This window comes from Cajanus cajan, chromosome 7 (assembly GCF_000230855.2).
Source record: "Cajanus cajan strain Asha chromosome 7, NIPB_CcT2T_4, whole genome shotgun sequence".
Lineage (NCBI taxonomy): Eukaryota > Viridiplantae > Streptophyta > Magnoliopsida > Fabales > Fabaceae > Cajanus > Cajanus cajan.
This window is the reverse complement of record NC_138523.1, coordinates 45,254,592-45,279,361: the sequence shown is the minus strand read 5'-3', so window position 1 is coordinate 45,279,361 and position 24,770 is coordinate 45,254,592. Positions and strand designations below refer to the sequence as shown.

Sequence of the window (24,770 nt, the reverse complement as noted above, 5' to 3'; positions counted from 1 at the left end):
ACATATGGGTAATGTATTCTTTGAAGTTTTAGTTAATGACTACTTTTAAAATTTATTTTGTAGATATAAATTAAATATAAATTATAAGACGGTAAAATAATATATTTTTGTTAGATTCAACAAAAAGAAATCTTTATTAAACATAAAAATAAAAAAGAACAGGAGTGTTATATTGGTTGGTCGTATCACGTATGAGTACGACATTGGCATTTTGAATCTTTTACAAACATGGAAAATCCAAAAGGTCCTATTTGCACATGAGTCATTATGGGTTTGTCGAGATCCAATTGAGTGTAATTTGATAGGAGTTAAAAAAAAATGTTACATTTATTAATTTTTATTTGTTTGGATTGGAACGTGGTTTTTTTTTTTCTGTTGAAGATGACAACTAAAATTAGTATTGTGAAAATTAGTAATAAATATTAATGAATTACATTCATTCCAATTAAAAGTATATCACATATATATATATATATATATATATATATATAGTTAGGAGTATGTATGGGCAATGTGGCTTTTGAGAATTTAATTATATAAAGCGACGTGGTAGATTGATTTTAGGAATATTTTGTTGTGGATGGGTCTGTGACAATACTGCTGGAAGTCATAATAAATTAGTTATTGCTTATAACACCTGTCCCGGAATCTATGCCAAAGATGGAATTACAGGGAATTTGGTTGCTTTTATCTTCCAATGCTTTTGCTTTGCCTATGACTATTTCTGCGTAAATATTTTGTTGGCGGAATGCTGCACCATTTAGGGAAGATATTTAATGCCAAAGTACAAGTGACGATGAATATTGAACGACCAATTTTTTACAATTGGCTCTTCTGTTCCTATATTGTAAATTTAAATTCTCAATGTTATTGAATGAAAATGTTTTTAAATATATTTTTTTTATTAATCATTCTTAAATGAAAACATATTCAAGAATTATTGCTTCTCTTATCTCAATTCTCTCTTTCTATATGTGAATATTCTAATAATTAGATTTTTTTATATTAAAACTCTAAATCTGTTTAGATCATATATAGTTTGAATTGATTTTTCTAATATTTTTATCATAATTTGTGAAACATTTTTTTTTTGTATATTAATGTTTAGATTAGGGTAAGGTATAACTTTATGTAAAGTCAAAATTAATCATTAATTTTTTAAAGATTTTCAGTAGAATTATGATAACGTAAGTTTGCATGAAAAGATATAAAATATAAGAGAAATTGAATTCGATCTCAAATTATGAAAAAATTGTTTTTTTAAATTAATTTTAAAAAACATTTACTTTTCATTTTAAAGTCTGAGTTCACGTTCAAATAGTTATATTCAATTAAAGCATAAGTGCATGGAAATTTTAGTGGGAAAAGTTATGATAAAATGACGTGTGAAATATTACGTGTACAAGTGTGAATGTGTGAGTAACATTAATATTAATTGGATTTGTTGCAACTTGCATGCCAAAGGTTAAGTCAAGAAAGAAAATGTGCATAGTTTGAGCAAGAAGAATTATGGGTGCCTCTTATAGTGGTTGCTGTACAATCACGTATAGATAATGGTTTGGGGTTGAAGTGGCAGCATTGTACTGATGCAAATGAAAGGTGTACATATGAAAAACAGGATGCATGAACCACTGTTCCAAATGTGATGTTTGCCTCCTTATTCTTTTCACACTGAGCCACGTGACCATATTCTTACATGATTTGACTAGACCAACAATTTGATGCGGCCAATGAATTAATGTTTGACAAGAGAACAATATAGTTAAAGCAAAAACATCTTATAAATTTTAGAAGAGGGGAAGCAAAGGGAGAGATTAAAGAGTGAGAAATGAGCGTTTTAGAGTGAATGTTATGACTAAAGAATGAATATGTTAACTATCATATGATGACTACAACCGAGGCAGAGAGAAAGAAATTTCAGATGCCATATTGAATACCCAAAACTGTGCCATTGTTGTCCACTAAAACTTTGTTATTACCATCATAGGTGGCATTTTGGTGTGAGATGATAGGTCCTCATGGATAAGATGTTTGATAGGCCCAGCGTTAGAGAACCATGCAGGATCAGTAGCTAATGCAGCCGGCACAAAGTATTGTTAGATGATTTAGCCATGAATGTTCTGATCAGACCTAGCTAACTTAGCATTACCAGGCTTTATGGTCAAATTTTCCACATTCTCTGTCCTTGTCAGATTTACCATTATTTCTGCCACCATCTGCCATGATAAATTGATAATTACCACCAGAATTCCCAAAATTACCTCTTGTGACCTTGCATTGACTGAACATTTTTATTTTATTTGTAACATGTTTTTGGGCTATGTTTCCGGCTACAAAATCTTATCTCAGTCTCTTCATATTTGCTCCCTCCACTCTCCAGGCTCTTTCATCCTCTCACTTCCTCTAGCATTGCTCTTTATTGTCCTCTATTGCCTTCTCTTGTGAGATTTTGCACATCCATTGCTTCTTCTCATACAATTTTGTTATTATTATTTTTTTTCATGTGAAGCCGATTTGACAAAAACTAAGTTCCTTGTGTCAAAGCACACAACATAAATTGACAAGATGCTCAACGATATCAGAAAATACAAAGAAGATAAACTACAATTGTTCATTCCTACGTTGCATTTGCAAGGCTGAGCAGGAGTAGTTTCCATTGTTAATAGAATAAATCCATTTGATTAAACTTAATATATATATAAACACTTATAGGAGAATAAAATATAAAAAACAAACAAAATTTCTCCAAAAATTTAAAATTGAACTTATAAAAAAAACTTATTTCATTTTTTCTTTCTCATTTTCTTATGTTAAAAGTTAGAGCCGTCAAAGTAGGTTTCGACCCGTAAATCAACCTGATCCACCTTGAAAATGGGTTGGGCTTAACCAAAAAAAATGAAAAAATTCATAATGAATCAAAAAATGTAACTCGATCCACTTTTGACCTGGCCCATCCGGGTTTAGCCCGTGACTGACCGGACTGCTTACCTAACCCACTTATACCCCTATCAATCCAATTCACTAACAACTCACTTAATTATTTATTATTATATATGTATTATTTAATTTAAATTTAATGTTGTATGCATGATACTTAGTTTAATAATTTTTACTTTAGATTAAAAATTATTTTATAACAAAGTTTATTTAAAATTAGAATTTAAAAAAAATTAGGTAAGTTGATGAATTAACCCGTTTAGCCCACCAATCCATAATGGAACTAAATTAAGAAATTTTGAACAACAAATTTGATAGATCAGGTTCTTGCAGGGTGGAACCGTGCAGTACCAGACACGAGATAGATCTTCCAAAGAACAAGGCTTTTTTCAAATAAGCCAATTCATTTGGGATCCTGCGGATCCACTCTTTTTCCTATTCAAAGATCAGCCTCAGAAACATCTTGTTCTTTCCAGGCGATCGGAAAATAAAGAAATAGTGAATTTATTCAAGATAATTATGTACTTACAAAATACCGTCTCAATTCATCCTATTTCATCATATCCGGGATGTGATATGGTTCCGAAGGATGAACTGGACAGTTCCAATAAGATTTCATTCTTGAACAAAAATCCGATAGACTTATTGGAGGGAGGGTCCCATTGGCGTGCATCCAGTAGGAATTGAACCTACGAATTCGCCAATTATGAGTTGGGCGCTTTAACCATTCAGCCATGTTTAGGGTTTATGAGTTGGGCGCTTAAAAAATGGATTGAGGTAGGCCGAATTAAAAGGATCAAACTGACCCATTTTCACAACTCTATTAAAAGTGCTTACAAAAAATTCAAACATATTCAAATCTTGCTTCAACACTATTGCATGCACCTAACTAATGACTATAATTGGAAATTGGGAATTTAACTCTTTTAAAATAAGAATATACTTTAGAAAATAAAATAAACTCACAATTGTTAATTATAAAATTAATAACTAAAATATGTGATAAAATCAATTTCTTATAAAATAAAAATATAAAATAATGGTTATTGATGCAGTTTATACTTAAAGCACAATTTCATCACTTTAGAAGAACTAGATCCGAGTCCTATATATGTCATTAACTCCTTCAATAATTGTTATTAACAATTTTAAACATTTTATATGAAATATAGTACTAATCAGTCAATGAAGTGGATCGAGTCTTGACAATATAATCACACTATTATCCACCGTGAAATCCGAGTTATTGGTTGGTTGGTGACGTTGAATTTTCAACAGCATCATTTCGTGTCGGTGGAATGAATAAGCATTGTCGTACCAACAGTGATGCCTGTCGTTGCTTCATTTTGAAACAATAGATGGTGGCGGAGTAGAAGAGAACTGAAAGCTGGGAGAGAAGAGAACAAATGCTACTAATTTTGGTAAACTTTCTAGGCCTGATACTATACATACATTAGGCTCAGCACAAAATTTGCACATTTGTGCAATGATCAATCATGATACATTAAACTACAACCAGTACAGCATGGAGATATAGTTTTACAATCCTGCATCCGTTATGTCACCATTGGAGGTATTGTCAATCCTCTGTTTGGCAGAAATCACCCTATCCAAAGTCTGGTCTGAAACCGAGATCCCTGTGGTTTCCAAATCTGCAACTACAGCAACAGCCGCATCCAGTTCCCCAAGATCAACGCAGAGAGAGATGATCTCATCATAAAGAGGACTGTAACATGGGGGGAAATGGGGAAACAGTAAGCTGAAAACCAAGACTCGGGATGGCAGAAAACCAAAGATTGCCTTCATTTTGCAGTTCGTAATCATAGTGAATAAAACGTTGCATAATCTAATCCAACCCAGTCAAACAGTTATGCCTTCAACGATAGGAATTCAAAAAAAAACAAAGCACACAGTAGTTAAATCCAACATCTCATTTTTAAACACGGCAGTAATACACAGTTTTTTCACTTTTTCATTCCAAGGTGAATTATGCAGTCCATTATGCTTTAGCTCTATAGGGAACCGTGATGACTATTTAAGCCCTCCCAACCTTAAAGTCTAGAGCCACAAATTGGAAAAGAGAGTTTCTTGAAATGTAAAATGACAAAGGTAAAGGGCGCTACTAAGTCACTTGTTAAAACTCAAAATTGGAAAGTATTAAAGAATGTAAAATATTTTAAGTTCACAAATGCATCATTAAATACTTTCTATTTTTCATTCCTTAACAAGTGTCCTTAAAATAGTGAACTATAATGAGGAACAGTTAATTCATATAATTTAGGATGGTAATTCTTTCCTCGGAAATCTCAGTTGGTTTAGTTTTCTTCCCCCCTGATCAAGCATATAAAAGGTCTAGATTTTTGTTGTTTGGGTTGGGTTACTCACTCGAACAAGAGTATTGTTGTATAAAGAAAATAGGATTACCTCCCAAACTTATAACCAAGGCCATGAGTTGTTTGCAAAATTGTCAAGAAAGCAGAAGGTAGAGGTGCCCTTATAGCTGCACGCAATATCATGGCACAATCTCCTATAGTTGGTGTCCCTCCCAATTCTATGACCTGTACAGTACAGCCCAGAATCTCATTCAACAAAGACACACCATATGACTGAAGAATGTTGTTAGGTTAAATAAATCCAAAATGATCAAAGTAGTATTGCTATTTGCTAATAATAACTATTTATTGAATGTGTTAACATCATAAATCAGAGGGAGCTTCAAACTTAAAACATAATTAGTGGAAGTCTCAGCAATATTTACAAGAATGATGAATATATCTTTACTAAATTGTAATATATAAGCCAAATTTCAGGAAAAAAAGTGATAACCTGAAAACATAATCTCAATAGTATTCCTTACATTTAACAAATAACAAATGTAGAGGGATATCCTCCAGTATTCAGTATGTAAAATGGTAGTGAGGCTTTGATGAATCTTTCTCACAGTATATTTCATATTCTCTCTATTCCTTTTTATCTGTCGGATTTTAGTAAAATTTTGTTTCTATTTACTAGTCATTTTCGAATTTCAAGACAACATTAATTGTTATGTTATCGATTATATCCTTATATTTCACCTAATTTTTAATTAATTTATACATGACAATTAATATGCATTTATTATGAAAAAAAAAAAAGAAAGAGGGTATAATAGGAAACATTAAAATCATTCCATGGAAAATAGGTAAATTTATTATGTTTCTTGCTTTGTATAAAAAACCTTAAACAACTATTCTAAAGGAATGGATGTTGTAGTTTTTATGATATTCAGTTTCCTCATTGAGTGAATGAATAAACTCAGAAATTGGAACTAAAAATAATTTACGGAATAAGCAACAGCACCCAAAGTCTCAAACTAATGGAACTTCTGGATTCTGACCTTCACTAGTATAAAGGAGGGAAGAAACTAAAACAGGGGATACAATAATATCCCCAACCCCTACCAAGTATGGGTATCAAAAAACAAAGACAGTTAACCAACAAAAGCATAAAATACAATAAAATAAAACACTTTCATTTTTTATTCGACTATCAGCTACTTAAAATAACCAAAACACGCTCATTAAGTAGAACTAAAAGCCAAATGACAGAGCCTGAGTCTTTTCCAAAGGTGTAAAAGCCTTTTTGTTAAAAGTTCCAACCTAGAAGTGAATATAAATTTTATTGTGGCATCAAATACACTGATGGTTGAAACCTGTATGAAAATAGATGTCTTAATATAAGAGCATGTCAATCATGAGTACAAGATAATTAAAACTATCAAAATCAAAATACGAAATTTAGTGTCATTCATTATACATCATTTTGGATTTAAGTTTACTTTCAAGTGAAGTGTTATATAGTTTTTATTTGGTACATGTGAAGAGTCAGTAATTCTGCTGTCTGTCAAGAAACTGAGGAGTTTGATCATTTAAAACCATTTCAACAAGAAGCAAGGTTGCAGTTAAACGGAAAAAATAGTCAAGGTTTAGTTATATACCTTCTGCATAACTTTGATTGCCAACTCAACTTCCCATTCCTGTGACCATTTACGAGGGGGTTTGTTCTTCAGTTCTCTCTCCCATGTCCATCCCCAAGCATCTGCCAATGTATACATGTCTGACACATCAAAAATTTTCCGCTTCCTCATTTCCTTAAACGCCTCAAACAGGTCCAGGGGGAACCAATCATCATCATCATCATCCTGCCAGGAAGCAAGATTAGATTCACCAACAACAAAATGTTCTCATAATGTAAAAACTGCAACAATGATTGAAAAAAACATAATGTTGAAGTGAATGTGGATTCATGGTCCAAACATGAAACTCTCCAAGAAGTACTTCGGACTACGATCATAGGAGGAACAATACCTAAACCTACATGTGCTCCAGAATCTTTTTGATTGCTTGTTTGAAAATTACGATCTTTAGATATGGAACTGAATCAATCACATATTCACATTCCACACAAATGAAAAATAAAGTAAATATTCAAGAGGCCTGAAAAGATCAAGATAAAAGATAAAGAGGAGTGAGCCAACTTGAATTTTGGCATTATAACCCAAAAGAGTAGCTTTTGTATTTATAATTTTCTTATCATTAGAAGAAAATTATAATCATAGTATTAGATTAAATAAAGAAGTTTCAAACTTCTATTATACATATCTGCTTTCATTACAACCAATATTGGAGTATTTTGTTTGAGCTGTACAGGATGAAATTCTCATACCAAAATCTCAGGCTCCTTTATCAGTTTTATCATGTTAGTTATTACATCCCAATATTTTGGGATCTTTTGTATGAAGACAATTGCCTGTATGTCTAAACAGGTTGCAGAACCTCACTCTCCTACCCAAACTTACAAAGGAAAAGAAGAATATCATGTAATTATCTATGTACCTGAACATGAAATTTGGAAGACTTCCTAAACTTTTTAGATGTGGTAGTAGGTTGATCAGAATCTTTCAATAACTGGACTCCAATCATTTGAAGAGGCTTTTTAGCTTCAACTTCCTTGTCCTTTATCCTGTTTACATCTTGGGTTTCTGCTGGTTCTACTTCCTCTTCAGCCTGTTCTGCTTCCTCCTCCTCCTCATCCACTTCATCATCTTCAACCTCTTTTGCAGCATCTTCTATAGCATCAATGTCATCTGGAACTTCTGGGACCTCTGCTTTACCTGCATCCGTTGGCATTTCCTGATCACCAGTTAAGCCTTCTCCTAAAAAGCGACGTTTCCAGAACTCTGTATTTCCTTCCTGCAGCTGTATACGTGAAATTAATGCATCCAGCTCTTCATCCACCTGGAACATGAATCACATTTAAGTTTAGGCATATATATTAAGGATCAAGATGCAGAGAAAAGAAAAACGTATTTAACTTAAACAAATGAAGAATCAACCTCTTCTTCCTCCTCTTCAATGGGAGGAACCCAAAGGGGCCTACCACGAGAACGATTTATTCTCCTTGCTTTCTGTACTCGCTGGTAAAGAACATTTCTGGTTCCATCAGTTGGCAAACCTTGTGCTTCTAGTTCTTCCTTCAATTCAGACACAAGCATTTTACTAGCAGCTTTAGGCTTTAAAACATTCTGGTCAGGTCCCTTTATGAGTTTCTTTAGCCTCTCCTGCACTCTAATATAATCAGATTCAGATACACCATCCCCTAAAGCTGCAAGTCCTTCATTCTGCAACGTCTTTAGAAGCTTTTTATTGTACAACTTCAACTCCTCCTGGCATCTTTGTTTGAAGGAGGTCTCCATTGGGTTTGAATAAATAAATCCATGAGCATCAGGATCTAGAGGTGTTTTACCTCTTCGAGGCACCCACCGCTTGCGCTCCCCAGTTAGGCCACCCTCTGCAATATATCTGTTTCAATTAATAGCAATCAACACATTAAAAAAACAAATCAACACAATAATAAGCATTAGTTCATTAAGCCTATCAACTAACACATACTAGATAAGTGATAGAACATGCCTGCATTAAATAAGAATAAAAAGAAAAAAAGAAAAAGTTGTAAACTTTTCTAACTAGAAAATTTACTGCAAATTCTTAGGACCGCTGCTTATTTTGATTTCCCCTATTTTGCCAATATAGGCTACTTTCAAAATATTAAAGTTACCCCTGGTAGGCAAACTAAGCTGCACACAAACACAAACCATAGAAACACAATTTACGGATCAAGAGGTAATTTAACGTGCATTTAGTGTGCACACTGCTCTTTGACAGCATAAAAATAATCCAGATGAAACCACTAATTGAAATAAAAGAAACAAAGAAAAAAAAACATGTCAAATTTTATAATAATTTCAATTCAGGTTTCAGTTCCCTAGCTGAGACTATATAATAATTATATATGCAAACATAAATAAAATAAGTAGTTAGATCAAAATAATAATAACAAGTTAACAACAATAACCACCACAACAACAACATAAAAAATAGCAACTCTTGCTGAAATAGAAACAATACCTAGCAATATAATCAATCTCATAGCCAAGTTCAGCCTCCTCTTGTAAAGGTTCAATCCATGAGCTCACTAATGTCCGGTATTTTCTGCTCAATATCATTGCCCGTGAGGGGATTGGCTGGTTATCTTTGGCCAAAGCTTCTAAAGCTTCAAGCATTTCAACAATTCTTCCTGAATTATGACAGTAGGTTGAGGCAAAGCATTCCAAGACAATGACAGAGAAGTGCAATATCATGATGACTATCATTAGTTACAAAGTTCTTGGTCTTTACAAGGGCAACAAACATATAAGAAAATAACTTCCGAGGAAATGATTATGTCTTGTGGAACCAGATCATCTACATGTAGTGGCAAGGTAGATTACCCATCAACTACTCCCCTGAATGTGCTGAAATTTTATTACTACTGTAGAATACATGTCATCGATCTACTTACATTTCATATAGAAGGGGTGATTTTTTCTTGGGCAACAAGTGTTTTAGGTTAGGGAGATGATGCCCCAATTCAATGAAGGGAAAGCCTCTGGTTTCAAAGAATACTTATGAAAGGCTTACATTTACTTCACCTCAAGGAGACAAGTGAAGGTTCAAAATTGTGACTTGTCAAATGCGAGACCATGTCCCATTTCACTCACTCAATCTCTTAAGGTTGATTGAATGGATTTTAAATTTTTATACCAATAAAGACAACATTATCTAAGAATGAGAAAACTAAAAATACATAGCCAGTATAGCATACCTTCCCGACATAATGCCCGAAGATACAAAGAAAGTGGATCTCCATGGTTCCCTTCATTATGTAGAACTTTTGTACCCCCTTCAAAGTTTTTAAGGGCACGGAAATGCCTAATAGCTTCACGTACCACACAGTACTTGGTGAAACACTCCACTAACAACCTGAAGAGACAGTATTGTATTAATTAGATCAAGAGGGCATTTCATAGACATATATTACAAAATTCATCACCAATAGGAAATTATTTTTCATTTAAATAAAACAGCTTAATGGGTAACTTCCTATATGGTCCCTAAAAAACTACAGGTCATTACTCAGTTTACCTGATAATCCAAGGATCCTTCAGAAAATAGAAGAAAATTTTCAAATTAAAGAATGGCACAGAAACACTAAGAGTCAATATATAGTTGAGTGGAGACTACTTATAGCATGTTTTATGTTTATTTTTTCATTTAACAGGTCCCAAACCCACATTCATATGAAATATACAATTTTTTCTTCTTGGTAAAAGGAGCAATGGAACATGAGCCTATGGAGTATATCATGCATCCAAACATGCTTTTCGTCATTGGTGTGAAGTATACTCCTTGTTAGTAGGCAGTATCACTAAAATCTATATATTTGATTGGAGAAGTATGCTCTTGTTTTCAAGGGAACTCTTAGCCCATACAATTGTTATGCTAAAGATTCATGTTTATATTTTCGCTAGGGTGCTCACTCATTATTGTTTTTAAGGGAAATTTCCTGACTGACCCGGTTTTGTAGCAATTTTTAGCCTCATTGTTTTTTCCTTTTCACTTTTTGGATTAGGAAGGACCTCATCCCCCCCCCCTCCTCAGTATATTCTTGCTTTACTCTAACAATGTTTACTCTTTTTAGGATATAGGGTTAACAATGCTAAAAATATGTGTCTTACGCATGGGTCTTCACATTTGGCTGTATCCGTTTGTGATCTTCAACCATCATGCCAAGTAACTCAGCAACATCTTGTACTCTAGAAGTCACACAGAAACAAGTTTAATTGGATCACATCATAACAAATATAACTCAATCCATGATATATTTAATTAAAGAATTTTAATGGGAAACATCAGAGTGTTTAAATATCTAACCTGTCATAAGATTCAGCTCTAGTATATGCTTGAATAACCCAGTTGTATGTCTCGGTATCAGGCTTCATATAATCTGTTATGAAACAAATTAAAGATAATTTACCTAACATAGAATTAATAATGAAGAAAGAGACCTCAACAATTTAGAAAAGAGAGCCCCACATCCAACAACATAGAAACAAAAAAAAAATGAAAAATAAGAAAATGCCATGAGAATTGAAAAATGATTGTGAAACAAGAGTATAAGAAGTAGAAACAAGCTGCCCTTAAAATGGTAAATGAAATTTTTATAAGTAAACAAATATAAGCATCAGAAAAGGAGGACGAAGAGACAGGAGACATAAACTGCAAACCTTCTCCATATTCCATATTCTCAAATGTTGCAAAAGCTATTTCAGGTATTCCGCAGGTAGCCTAATTAATTTGAAAGAAATAATATTAAAAAAACATAATGCAAGGAGAAGATCAAACAAGCTCATAATTTGCTTTATCACAGCTAATTGAAATTTGAAAAGCTAATTAAAAAAAAAAAACCAGAAGCTCAGCATCGTTTGCCTTAAACATGTAAAACTGAAGAACCATTGTATCATATTCCATATCAATTACCTCAACAGATTATATAGTAACAAATATAATGAAAAATCATGAAGCAAGAAGGATTTGATAGATGTTTTCAAAAAGCACTTATCCATACAATGATAAGAATCATTGCCGTAGGATAGGAGTCACATAATTAAATCCAATGATCAGTTTGATGGACAGAGAAAAATGAAGGTACAAGATATGTATGAAAGATTTTTTTTTCTAGAGAAAAAAGGACCCCTAAACGTTTTCAATCCCATTTTTAAGATGACACAAAACCAACCACTAATAGTCATAAAAAACAGCACCTGATGATATTGATTTCACCATTTCCCTTGAAAATTCTAGGAGACAGGAAACAGTGTAAAAACAACATGACACTTTCATAATTATAAACAACATCATTACCAACATCTGATAATGAAAAAAAAGACAATCCAAAGGTCACCCAAACTGACCTCTAGAATCAAAGAAAAACTAAATCGAGGAAGGTAACCTGCACACTGAGGAGGCAATTGAAATGAAATGTGGTTGCCATCCGGCCAGCCGCCTCCATCTCATAGGCAATGTCCAAGGCATTAGAATGGTCCCCTACTTTGCAGTCTTCCTCTATGAGAAGATCATAAACCTCATCAGTAGCTCTAAGGCCACCCTTGGCACCCTTCAGGAACACTTGGTTGGCATCTTCCAAATGCTTGTTCTGAACAAGTTCCTCTACATAACACACCAATTAAAACACACCATAAAGAAGAGACCAAAACAAAAACAATAAGTAACATTATGTTTGGATAAATTTTCTCCATAAAAACTTAAAAGTTAAATGAGAGTTTCTATAAAAGTTAAGTTCATAAGTTAATTTTAGCTTATGAGATCTTAAGAAAGTGGAATATGGGCCTAACTCAACCTCATAAATCAGCTTGTAAGATGATGATTGTTCCCTACTAATATGCACTAATATGGCCTTATTTTTAGTCGAATTGAGATCTTTAACACACATCCCTCACACTGGGGACCGGACATATCCAATGTTCCCATAGTAGCATGATAGCCGGTGACACGATAGACCAAACAACAACCAATAATTGTTGAGATAAACTATGGTAAGAAAGTGAATTATAGGTCTAACTCAACCTTACGAGATGAGCTTGTAAGGTGAGAATTGCTCCCTAATTATATACACTATTATGACCATATCTCTAGTCAACTAAATTCATTTTAGCTTCCTATTTTCTTATCTATAAATGCTCATGAAGAATTTTATCCAAATAGAACATAAATAGCAATATGATAAATGAATATACCAATAAGGACAATCCAAGCTTGGCGAATATCATAATTTAGCTTCTCCATAGCTGCAAGTATTTCTAGACCTCGAGTGGCGCGACCTTTGGACCCAAACAACCTCACCAATGCCAAGAAGGTCTCGTGAACCGGTCGAAGCCCCGCAGCCAACTCTCTTCTCAGCGATTCCATCTACGAAACAAAACAACAATCGGTTAAATTCACTTGGCAGAAACGGCATTTGGCATCGTGGTAGAGAAACTAACATACCGCAGCTTCTTCGTCGCCGTTAAGGGCGTGAGACACTACCAAGCCATGAAACGACCGCGGACCGGGGTTGAGGCCAGCGGCGATCATGTCGTACATGACTTCCGACACGCCGTTTGAGTCGCGGCTCCTGGCGCGGTCCATGAGCTCCTCCATGAAGCTGAAACGGAGGCCGTTCTCAAGTGCGGTTTCGTCATCCTTCGCCGGCTTCTTCTTCCTGCTCCGCTTGTCCGGGGATGAAACCGCCGCGCGAACCGTCACGGTTCGGGGAGAGAAACGGTTGAATTTGAAGGGGAAATTAGGGGCGTAACCGTGAGTGCAGGTGTAAGGTAAGATGAGTGAGGACATGAATGCATATATAGATTTGTGTTGGAGGGTGTAGTGAATGGGTTTTGGTTGTGAGTTGTGACAGTGTCCAGTGAGTGAAGCAGCAGTGGTGTGTTTGATGATGATAAGGGCATACATACACGGCTGCACTACCGAATTCAAGTTGACCGAATTTACTACCGAATCCGACCCCACTTCTCTGTTTGGGCCTTACACTAGGGCATTGCCTCACCTACAAGGTTTATTATAATTACCCGTACTAATTATTAATTAATCTCGCAATTACTTTCTCTTTCTCTGTTTTCTTTTTCTGTGAAGATAATGTAAGTTAAACAACATATTTTATTCGAACAGTATATAAATTTATTCGTGATTAATGATAGAAATAAAGTAAATAAAATGACCAGTGTTTGATTTTATTTTATTTTTAGAGAAAATGATAAATTGGAGAACGGAAGTTAATTCTGAATCCATGACAACTTCTAATCCCTCTCTCTATAGTAATGAATGTCGTGTTGTTTTACACCGATAAAAATAAATCAATCAATAAATAAAATAATAATATAATATAATTAATTTTATGATTAATTTTTTAAAATGCATACAATACAATAACTATATTTAAAAATATTATAAGGAATATAAATTAAATAACTAACATGGTATTTTTTTTCAAACATAATAATTATTGTGAAACAAATGTAGTATAAGCCTTCATTAATTATGTCATAATTTGAAGAAAAAAAATTCATTAAATGCGATAACAGATATTTACTGAAGGAAAAACCTTAATTAAATATACTGTAATACCATCCTAAAAATACATAACACTTGTAAAAAAAAAATTACAATAACATACGAAGATTAAGAAAAGCTAGTCTTATTAATGAAGATAATTTTTTTCTTTTTTAAAGCTATCCCTAAACTAGTAATTTAACTAATATTTATTTTATTTTAGAAATAATAATTGGTAATTTAATTAGTGGATATTAATATTTATTATCAATTATTATCATTTATATTTATGTTATGTATTATTTTTTTTTATGTGTAATTATTTAGTTATCATATATACTTATAAAAAAATAGACTAGTCATCTCTCAAAGATAATATATTAATCATATTCTTTTTTCTCTCTCATGTTGTCTTATTTGTTCTTTTTACTATAATCTATAAATAAATGTTTCGTACAAGAAAAATATTTCAAAGACATATTTTAATAACACTTTATTTTATTATTTTAGGAAATGAACACAAGAAAAATTTTAAAAAATTATTAAAATCAACTACCAGTAATCACGCAACACAATCATATTTGAAAAAATCATAGCTTTTTAGTGTTTACATCTTTTATTTTTTTTAAAGTTAATCTTTCTCATTATAATGATTAAAAAAATCACTTAATATATCATTGTTAGGTTGACTTTAAGGAAAAAATAATGTTAAAAATTAGAGAAATTATTCTCCTTATAAATGTATTAAAAAAAGAAATAAAAATTAATCATATTTTCATTAAATTCCATTATTCTTGTATAAATCACAATCAATTTAATATGCATTAATCTCCATCAATTTAATAATGATATAATAATAAATATATACGATGTAATAATAAATATTTATGAAAATACATAACACCAATTGTATTAATAAGATTTGAAATCAAGTCTTTTAAAATTTAATAACACAACACATAACATGTTAATTATTTCAACCAATTCAATTAAGAACAATATCAAATTACAAATTTAAAGAACTCATAATCCTTTTAAGAAATTATGCATAAATCAAAAAAGATTTAGAATTCGTTTCACTACCCACAATTCTTAAAATTGTTTCAAATATTATTTAACATACAATTAGATAAAATTATTTCACTTACAGTGATACTCTTATTTATATTTATATCATATTTCAAAAAGAAATTCTCACTTCCGGTAAAAATTAATTTCTTTTCAAATTTTGTTTTATTTTTTCACTTATTTTTATTGTTGCACAATTTTTTCAAATCAAGTAAATAAAAACATTCCTAATTTTTTTTTAATTTGATAATGTCTTCTAAACTATTGAAAAATGTTTTTATAATGTTATTTACCATTTTATGATTTTCTTAAATTATATTTTCAACAAAAAGGCAGTCATATTTCTTCTTCTTCTTCAAATATATATATATATATATATATATATATATATATATATATATATATACTAGATGCCTCAAAATTATTTATATCACCCAAATAAGAATAGGACGAAAGACAAAATAGAACTCTTAAAAATGTCTTTATAAGAGCGCGCGTGCCCACAAACACTGATTCTCTATGCGGTTTCTCTTTGCTTTTATAGTAAAGGTACTCTCATTGGATCGACCAGAACATGTTTATTAGTTCATTAGGTGATATATGTAGGAACTAATCGTTCATTAATTTGGCTCCAAATTTATTTTTCTGGACATTCCAATACGGAAATATCACACAAATTTAACGCAGCTAGCTTTTTCTGTAACTGTAGTGTATGGGAGTAGCTATATATTCTTGGAATCCAAGGCCAAAATGGTGCTGAGATTCATGGGGTGAATGTACTTTGTGGTTCCTGACATAATCTTCTGAACAATGAACTTGTTAGCCCTTTCCGATGGATGGAATGGATCCCAAAACGCATAAGCGTCACGGTTTGGACATAAGTTGGATGCCACCGTGCACAGTCCGATACCATTAAAGGGTCCTTGACCGCAACATGCTACTTTTGACGTAACAAATCCTGCGTGCATGCAACAAATTGTTAGTTCAGATTCAAATTTTCTTTCATATAATTTGAACACGTAAAATAAAATATGAGATTCCATGTGAAAATAATGTGATTTATTCAAAAAATCTTAAAAGCCTTTAATGTAAGAGTGAATGCTCACATTTAGTATATATTAAAAATGACGAGAACCATGTGAAAATAGTTGTAAAATAGAGTAATTATTAAAAAATTAAAAAATACCAAAATTAAGTCATTGGTAGTGATTTTTTAATCTAGTACCAAAGTTCAATCTTTTAATTTGGACATAAAGTTGTAATAGGATATTCATTTTATTTTTGTACGAAATAATCCGGTAAAAATGAATTATATTTCTTTATTAAATAATAAAACAATATGAATAGATTATTTTAAATATTTTTGACAAAATGAAATAGGTATGCCTCCGATCCATACATGTAGCAGATACTATGTATTGATCTTACATATCCACACCTCACGATATAAATATTTTAAATTTACATTATAATTGGCTTATAATATAAAATTAACTCTTCGTTTCATAAATAAAAATTATATTTAAAATACATTAATAGTTAAACTAGTTAAAATCCATCAATATAATTAATTTTATTAATAATAATGCATATACATATACTTGTAGGTTTCTTTTAGTTTATTTGTCTTCCCATCACTATAACAAAATTTGTTATTAATGACAATTATTTAATGGTAATAATTTAATTGTCGCCATATATAAAAATATTAATGGCTAATATATAATAGCTACTAAAAATATATTTATATTACACTAAAATTTACTATTAATGACAATTATTTATTGGAAAAAAGTTAAGTCCTACATCAATTAGAGATAAGATAATTAAATAGTATATAAGTGAGTAATAACTATCACCTTACAGGTTTATTTTATAGGATTGACTCCTAATACACTATTCCAAATTGGTATCAAATCACCTATTATTACCAAATTTAATAGTGTTATAAAACAATTAGAGAACAACTTTCACCTTATAAATATCACATTTTTTAAGAGACAAGACAATTAAAAAAATAAATTAAAAAATATATAAATAAAAGACAACTCTCATCTTACAAATTCCACATCGAATAGAGATAAAAAAAAAGTATATAAGTTATGAATTTAGAAAAAAAAATTATAGGAATAAATTATTTAAAATAAAGAAGACAATTGAAAAAAATAACTTTTAATAGCCTTTAAAATGACTACTAGAATTGTCACTAAAAAAAATAAATTTTTCTGACAATTTAATAGATCTTTACCAGCATTTTATATAAATGCCGGTAATAGTATTAGCGATACTGGATACACCAATCTTTATTTAAATGTTAGTAAAAAAAATAATGATCATTTATATAGTCACTAAATAATAAATTAATAGTTAAAAAAAATTAATTTTGGTGTAGTGCATTATTCCTTTGGTCCCGATCTAGGGTGGTTGACTTTTGTATTGTTGTAATATGTAAAATTAATTGTAAGCCTACTCTCTTCTAAGCTCGCTAAGCGTGTGAAAAATATTTAAGGACGTAATGATATTTGGTATGGTAAAGGTGAATGCAGGAGGATCATCAATATATATATATATATATATATATTAAATATTTAACTAATTACCAAATGCTTGTGGATCAGTGACGAAATCATCGTGCACGAGTTGTGTGTTGACTGCAATGAAGACATCCGAACCAACTTCCTCATTGAGTTGTCGAGTCATCTCAACAAGCTGTGGATTGAACAAGGACGAGGCCTTCTGTAGCTCCTCTGAGCATTCACCATTTCTGCCTCTCAGGGCTAATTCCGCTGGAACACAACCCAGTGGACCAGTTCCTGTCACCAACACCCTACGTGCTCCAACATCATATAGCCTCTGATCCAATCACCATTATAGCATTACTCATATATATTACCAAATTATCATGTCATGCAGTGTGCGTTCGCACGATATTTGTCTAGGAAATTATAAGGTGATAGAGATAGGCCATATATATATGTGTGGAAAGAAAAGAAACTTATAACATAGAGAAGGTTAATAGTTTGAGAATTATACCCGTAGAATCTTACTGTACTCAGAGATCACATAGTTGACATAATCTGGTAAAGCAAATTGGCGGGATCTAGCAGAGTTAGGCACCAAGTAGTAGTTATTCACAAAATCGTTACCTCCACAAGTGATAAGCACTAGTGCTCCATTTACTAATTGCCTTGTTTTCTCATCTCCGATAAGGCCACTTACTCTTCGTTGATATTCTTCGAAGTATTCTATTTGTCTTGACATTCTGATGATGTTTACCTGCAATACCAAACGACATGTCATTCAACAGAATCGCACATGTGAATCAGACGGTCCATATTATTATTATATTTATGTGTGTTCACATACAAATTGGACTCCAGTGTCATTGAGGACTCCAATGCCAGCAGAAGCAAAGTTGGCACCAACAAGCAATTTTTCCCCGTCTAGATCAGGACTTAAATATGGCAACGTGGACTCTGACCCAAGTTCTTGACCTGCAAAAATTAACTTACACTATATAATATTAAGCAATACAAATCAATTTAAGGATGGAGAAATCGAAATTAGAGAGGTGAACCGAACTGATAAAATCAGGAATGTTGAGGCCATTAGAAAAACGGCCAGTGGGTCTGCGAGTTGGATAATCAATGCCATAAGGTGGAGCATCTGCACGAGCTGTGGTGATTAAGTAGTTGTTGTTGCCATTATCAACGAGAGAATCACCAAACACAAAGAAGGCACGAGCTGCCTCTGCCCCCTTCAAATTGAAACTGCTAATTGCTAGTGCCAAAACAATGTAAGACGTGAAAACCGGAAAACTAGCCATGATTGGATGAAGAGGATTAATTGTGATTGGTGGCTACTCTAAGAGATGTTGCACACATATATAGATTTGTCAAGTGCAAGCATGGAAATAGGTCTTGCATAGTTCGGACTCGGTGGTTGTGATTTTAAAAATCAATGACCCACAGGTAGTTGCATTTTGCATATGTGGTTAATTGCATGGATAATTAATACAGTTGTATTGAAAATTAAGGTCGCGACTTTGGGAGGTTATACCAGACACAACTGCACTGGTTCTAGCATTATCTAACAAATTATTCATGCAAACATATGCATCATATATTGTGGGTAGATTTGACCCTTTTTTAGAAACTTAACTATGTATACGTTTAAGCCTTTGTGATGTAATTAACTAAACTAGTGGAAGCATTGGCAATTTGATTCCACCCATGTTTCTGCTGGAATTTTCCCCCGTTAAATTAAAAGAAGAACATTGGATATTTGCAGCATATATGTTTCGTCTTTTGTTTGACTCTAGCCTAAAGTAATAGAATTAATTTTCGGGAAAATACTATTTCCAGCCTTTATTTGTCTATAAATTACTACCAAGCTATAAGGATACTAGCTACCCATTTGATTGGCTGTAAATTACTAGCTAGCTACCCTGTTAATTGTCTCCTGTAGCTTAGTGGGCACTAGGCACAAATTCTTTAAGTAGTACATGATGTTAGGTTAATTTTAAATGAATCTATATACTCATTCAACCCGTACTTAGTTTTTATCATGAATCTATATATTCGTATTCAACCTGTACTTAATTTTTATCATGTGTAAAAACTCGCTATAGTCACCCTGTTGCAACCAATATTAGTCTTTGGTCTAGTGTACTAAAAGATAGTCATGGCTGAAAAAAAAACTCGCACCTTATTCACTTCTCTTTTGTTTTGCATGTACACACATTTATTTCTTTTTCATATAGCTTTTCTACTAAAAGGGTGTAATTTTTTTTTAAATTCTGAAAATGGGCAAGTTTTGAAATTTTTTTCAAAATACGATAAGTCAAAGTCGTGTTTCTCTAACATGACTTTTACTTTATATTTTTTCTCTTAAAAAAAAAAAATCAAACTCGTGTTTTGAAAACATAACTTTTTTATAAATAAAAAAATTACACAAAAATTATTATTTTAATGTTAAAAAAAATTAAAGAAGTCGTGTGTATTGTCTCTCAATTTTGCCTTTGAAAAAATAAAAAAAATAAATAAAAGTTTTGTTTTTAAACATAATTTTTATAAATAAATAAAAAGAAACCATGTTTTTAAAAGAAAATCGTGTTTCACAAACACAACCTACCCTATTTCTAAAAAAATTTAAAAGCTTAAAAAAAAATTACACCACCCTTTTGGTAAAAAAAAAATAAACCTCCCCGCCCGCCAGTAATAAAGTTCAAACATTAATACGCCCTCGTGATACATCCATAAAAATAAATGTGAAAATAAAACCAGAGATATTAACATTTGTTGACGTACTTGTGACCATAAAATACGGCAAGTTTTAATATTTGTAGAAATTTTAACCAGAGACCTTAACATTTTAAAAATGCTTGTGCCCATAAAAATAAATAATATATTTTTAATATTGCATGTACGTATGTATAGGTGTACCAAGTCTTTATACATTGTTTCTATGAAAATGGAGAAGGAGAAAAAGAAAGGAAAAGGATATAATAGCAATACTAAATTTATAAGTTTGTTAGAGAAAATAAATACGATTAATTAAGATTTTTCTTTTTGGGAACACAAAAAAAGCCTCCGAAATTGGTACGAAATAGGAGACCATAGGCACTTAATGGTCTCATATATACTACTTAATACAGTACTGTAGTAATTTCTTCACAATGACAGTTTCAATGTTCAACATCTGCCTCAAAGTGCATAATATTGCTGATCTTATTTATGCATGTTACAGGCAGGATACCAATTAAACATGATAGGTGGGTCAAAAAATGGCTTCCGAATAAGAAAAACACACTGTAGTTTTGAAAGTAGATGATAGCTGTGTTGGTGATCTAGGCAAGGCTGGATTTACTTAACTAATCTCTTTTAGAAGATCTAAAGGCACTTAAAAGTAGGTTGGCCTTTTTAACCATGTTTTCACCATACACCACCTATTGTTCATGCCCAAAGATCGAGACCATGCATTTTTTCTTGGTCCTACTTATTTATTGAAAGCTATGTATATGGGAATTGCTACCTAAGCTTGATACGCTCTTAAATGCTTTTGGGCTGTTTTGTATATATTGTGGGTGCAGGCCCTCACTTATTACCGCGTAGCGTATGCATGACATGTTATTTTAAATTAGTGTGATTTTTATTCTTCTCATTACAATTGAATCTGATAGAATTTTCACATGTACCCATCCTGATTCTATCATCTTATATATCCGAGTTAGTGTGTATTATAAAGATGAATATATAATAATAAGTATAGTCTTCTTCATATATTAAGTATACATTTCTTAAAAATAATTGTATCGCGAGCTGTCTTCTTGTAGATCCGGCTAAACTAATGTATGATTAAATTTTCCAAAAGTAATTTTCTTATGCAACCTGCGAATTATTGTTTTTATCTAAATCACAATTTTTTTTTGTGGAACGCAACCCTATTTAAGTTAAAACATTTAGAACATGATGAGATTAATTTACAGAACTTGACTATGACTTGGAGTGGCCGTTAAATGTGCATCGCTCACGTGCATTATCCACCATTAAACATACACAAGACTTGAGTTTTACTCAGATTTCTACAACATTTTTAGGGAGCACATAAAGTTGAGAGCTAGCCATATATGATCACAATAATTAACATTCTCCAGTACACACAAAAATTCTCACAACGATGCAATATCAGAGGGACAAGCCACAAACGACACTAGCTAGGGGATCATCATCATCAGATAACAAAACTTGGGGAAATCAAACCCTGGAATCTAGGACCATGATGGTGCTAAGATTCATGGGGTGCATGTACTGGGCAGAGCCAGTAAACATCTGTTGGACTATGATTCGGTTAGCTTTCTCCGATGGGTGAAATGGATCCCAAAACGCGTATAGGTCTCGACTTGGACACAAGTTGGAAGCGGGTGTGCAGAGTCCAACCCCATTGAACGGGCCTTGCCCACAGCAAGCTATTTTCGATGTAACAAATCCTGTTGGCCCAAGCCCATAGCAAAAGTTTAAAAGGCGAAATAACAAAAGAGAAAGAGAAATTGGACCTAAAACTAAATTAAGTAATTACCGTAAGTTTGAGGGTTGGTAATGAAATCCATGTGCATTTCATATGCATTTACAGCAATGAAGACGTTAGCACCAATCTCTATGTTGAGTCCTTTGATCATTTCAACAAGTTGTGGATTATACAATGACGCAGCTCTCTGGAGTTCCACGTCACACTCACCATTTCCACTTCTGAAGGCTAACTCTGCTGGCACACACCCCATTGGTCCTGTACCCGTTACAAGAACCCTACGACCTCCCAAATCATACAGCCTCTGCATTCGTTAAGCATGTGCATGCATGCGTATATAAGATCCAAATAGTGTAATCAATGTACACGGTGATCTTTAATGTGCTTAACATAATTTATTATAAAAGTTTTCTATTATTATTGATTCATTCCTTGAGGGATTATGACAAATATTAATTTTATAGGATCACTATTATTACCCTTTAAACTAAAGATCTCTGTTATTCTGCAATCTCAAATTCTTAGGCATGAAAGGGCGTGCATGGATGAAAGATATAGTATTTATTGGGAAATTAATACCCTGAGAATTCGGCGGTACTCAGATATGAGATAGGTCACGTAGTCTGGGAGAGAAAACTGGCGAGATCTTGCTGAATAGGGGACCAGGTAATAATTGTTCACAAAATCGTTGCCTCCAAGAGTGATGAGGACTAGTGCTTGTTTTACATGACTCCGAGCTCCCTCCTCACCAATATGTGCACTCAACCTTTGCTGGTAATGCGCAAATAGCTTCAGTTGCTTGTAGATGTGGATGATGTGCAGCTGCCAAAACAATTTACATATATATATATATATATATATATATATATATATAAGTAAATTAAAAACATGTTAGAATAAAGTTTAAAAATATCTTAACTTCTGTATTAAAAATAAAGAGTTTCTTTTCTAGTAGTAAAGTTCTAAAAACACTTCTAAATTGTATTTAGATATAATTTAATTAAACTTACAAATTGAAATCCGGTATCATTGAGAATTCCAATTCCAGCGGAAGCAAAATTGGCACCAACTAGAAGCCTCTCTCCCACGAGTAGAGGGCTCAAATATGGCAAAGTAGGCTCCGAGCCAAGTTGCTCACCTGCAATTAACCATTTCACATCATCATACACATGAAACAAGCCCAACTTTCAGTCATGCATGCATGCAAAAGCAATTTTCCATCACTAAATTCGGTCACAAATCCATTCACTTTTTAGTAGTATAGTTAGTTCAACATGTTGACTAATTTTCAAACATGGCACAAACTCATACTAATAATGTCAGGGATGTTTAAGCCATTAGAAAAGCGTCCAGTGGGCTTGTGTGATGGGAAGTCAATGCCATAAGGGGGAGCATCAGCGCGTGCAGTGGTAGCCAAGAAATCATTGTTGCCACTGTCTACGAGTGAATCGCCAAAAACGAAGAAAGCTCGCGCTGGTTGAGCAGAAGCAAAACTTAGGGACATGAACAAGCTTGTCACTATTATACAACACACTAAAGAACTAGCCATGATTATGAATATGGTTATTGTTGCAAGACTTGATGGATCACAGTGTAACACTGGTGGCTTGGGAAGGGGTATATATATAAGGTGTGAGAAGTTGAATTAACATCTTTGGAATGAAGACCACATTCATAATTCATAAATGTGTGCTTGTCTACCACCTCTACAAAGTTTGAAGGAACCGCCGAATGAAGAAGAGAAAGTACTTCAATTAATTGGTGTGGTTGATTGTTTAAGCAAATGTGTGACTTTTTCCTCAGACGAACACAACATTGTGGTCCGCCAACCCCCGTTACCAGTGACTACTCATTACTAGCCGTCTATAAAGCGTGGTAAAAATCAGGGACTGATGCGTCTTTAAGCAACTTCGAGTTAAATATTTTTACCTACAGCTTCACTTGTCGATGATATGCCTATGCTATACTATATGTTACGATAGAAGGGTCTTCGCTGTTAAATTTGAGTTTTTCAGAAAAAAAATTATCCTAATCAAACATAAAAATAATATATAGTTTAATTTGATTCCATTTAAATGAAATATCAAATTGTGCTGATAGAAATGCTATTATGGCAGAGTTTTAAGTTATGCTTAGCCAGCTTTGGCGTCAAGCTGGATCTGGAAGTTGTTAGTTCCGATGTCGTTTGAAAGTTCAAACTGACCCCATGTAAGCAATGTCGCCATGTGCCTCAAGTTACTTGACTTCAATCTCGTG

The 24,770-nt window shown here is 32.7% G+C and overlaps 3 protein-coding genes across 3 annotated transcripts; all 3 read right to left on the bottom strand.

The window, feature by feature from the left end:
• Nucleotides 1–4,325: 4,325 nt before the first annotated feature.
• On the bottom strand, nucleotides 4,326–13,839 carry PTAC3 (plastid transcriptionally active 3). The gene is made up of 13 exons (XM_020380536.3): nucleotides 13,362–13,839; nucleotides 13,112–13,283; nucleotides 12,307–12,524; nucleotides 11,582–11,642; nucleotides 11,229–11,301; nucleotides 11,033–11,110; nucleotides 10,120–10,277; nucleotides 9,384–9,552; nucleotides 8,312–8,777; nucleotides 7,812–8,213; nucleotides 6,914–7,117; nucleotides 5,362–5,495; nucleotides 4,326–4,663 (listed from the first exon to the last, which is right to left on the bottom strand). The coding sequence occupies exons 1-13, from the start codon at nucleotides 13,821–13,823 to the stop codon at nucleotides 4,477–4,479; spliced, it is 2,784 nt and encodes a 927-aa protein (XP_020236125.1). The 5' UTR covers nucleotides 13,824–13,839; the 3' UTR covers nucleotides 4,326–4,476.
• Nucleotides 13,840–16,089: 2,250 nt separating this feature from the next.
• LOC109794936 (GDSL esterase/lipase At5g33370-like) lies at nucleotides 16,090–19,361 on the bottom strand. Its single transcript, XM_020354357.3, has 5 exons — nucleotides 19,071–19,361; nucleotides 18,855–18,982; nucleotides 18,522–18,764; nucleotides 18,089–18,341; nucleotides 16,090–16,446 (listed from the first exon to the last, which is right to left on the bottom strand). Exons 1-5 carry the CDS (start codon nucleotides 19,312–19,314, stop codon nucleotides 16,211–16,213), a joined length of 1,104 nt encoding a protein of 367 aa, XP_020209946.1. The 5' UTR covers nucleotides 19,315–19,361; the 3' UTR covers nucleotides 16,090–16,210.
• A 2,634-nt stretch (nucleotides 19,362–21,995) lies between these two features.
• Nucleotides 21,996–24,340, bottom strand: LOC109795146 (GDSL esterase/lipase At5g33370). The gene is made up of 5 exons (XM_020354570.3): nucleotides 23,826–24,340; nucleotides 23,525–23,652; nucleotides 23,094–23,336; nucleotides 22,566–22,818; nucleotides 21,996–22,476 (listed from the first exon to the last, which is right to left on the bottom strand). The coding sequence occupies exons 1-5, from the start codon at nucleotides 24,061–24,063 to the stop codon at nucleotides 22,244–22,246; spliced, it is 1,095 nt and encodes a 364-aa protein (XP_020210159.1). The 5' UTR covers nucleotides 24,064–24,340; the 3' UTR covers nucleotides 21,996–22,243.
• Between the last annotated feature and the right edge of the window lie 430 nt (nucleotides 24,341–24,770).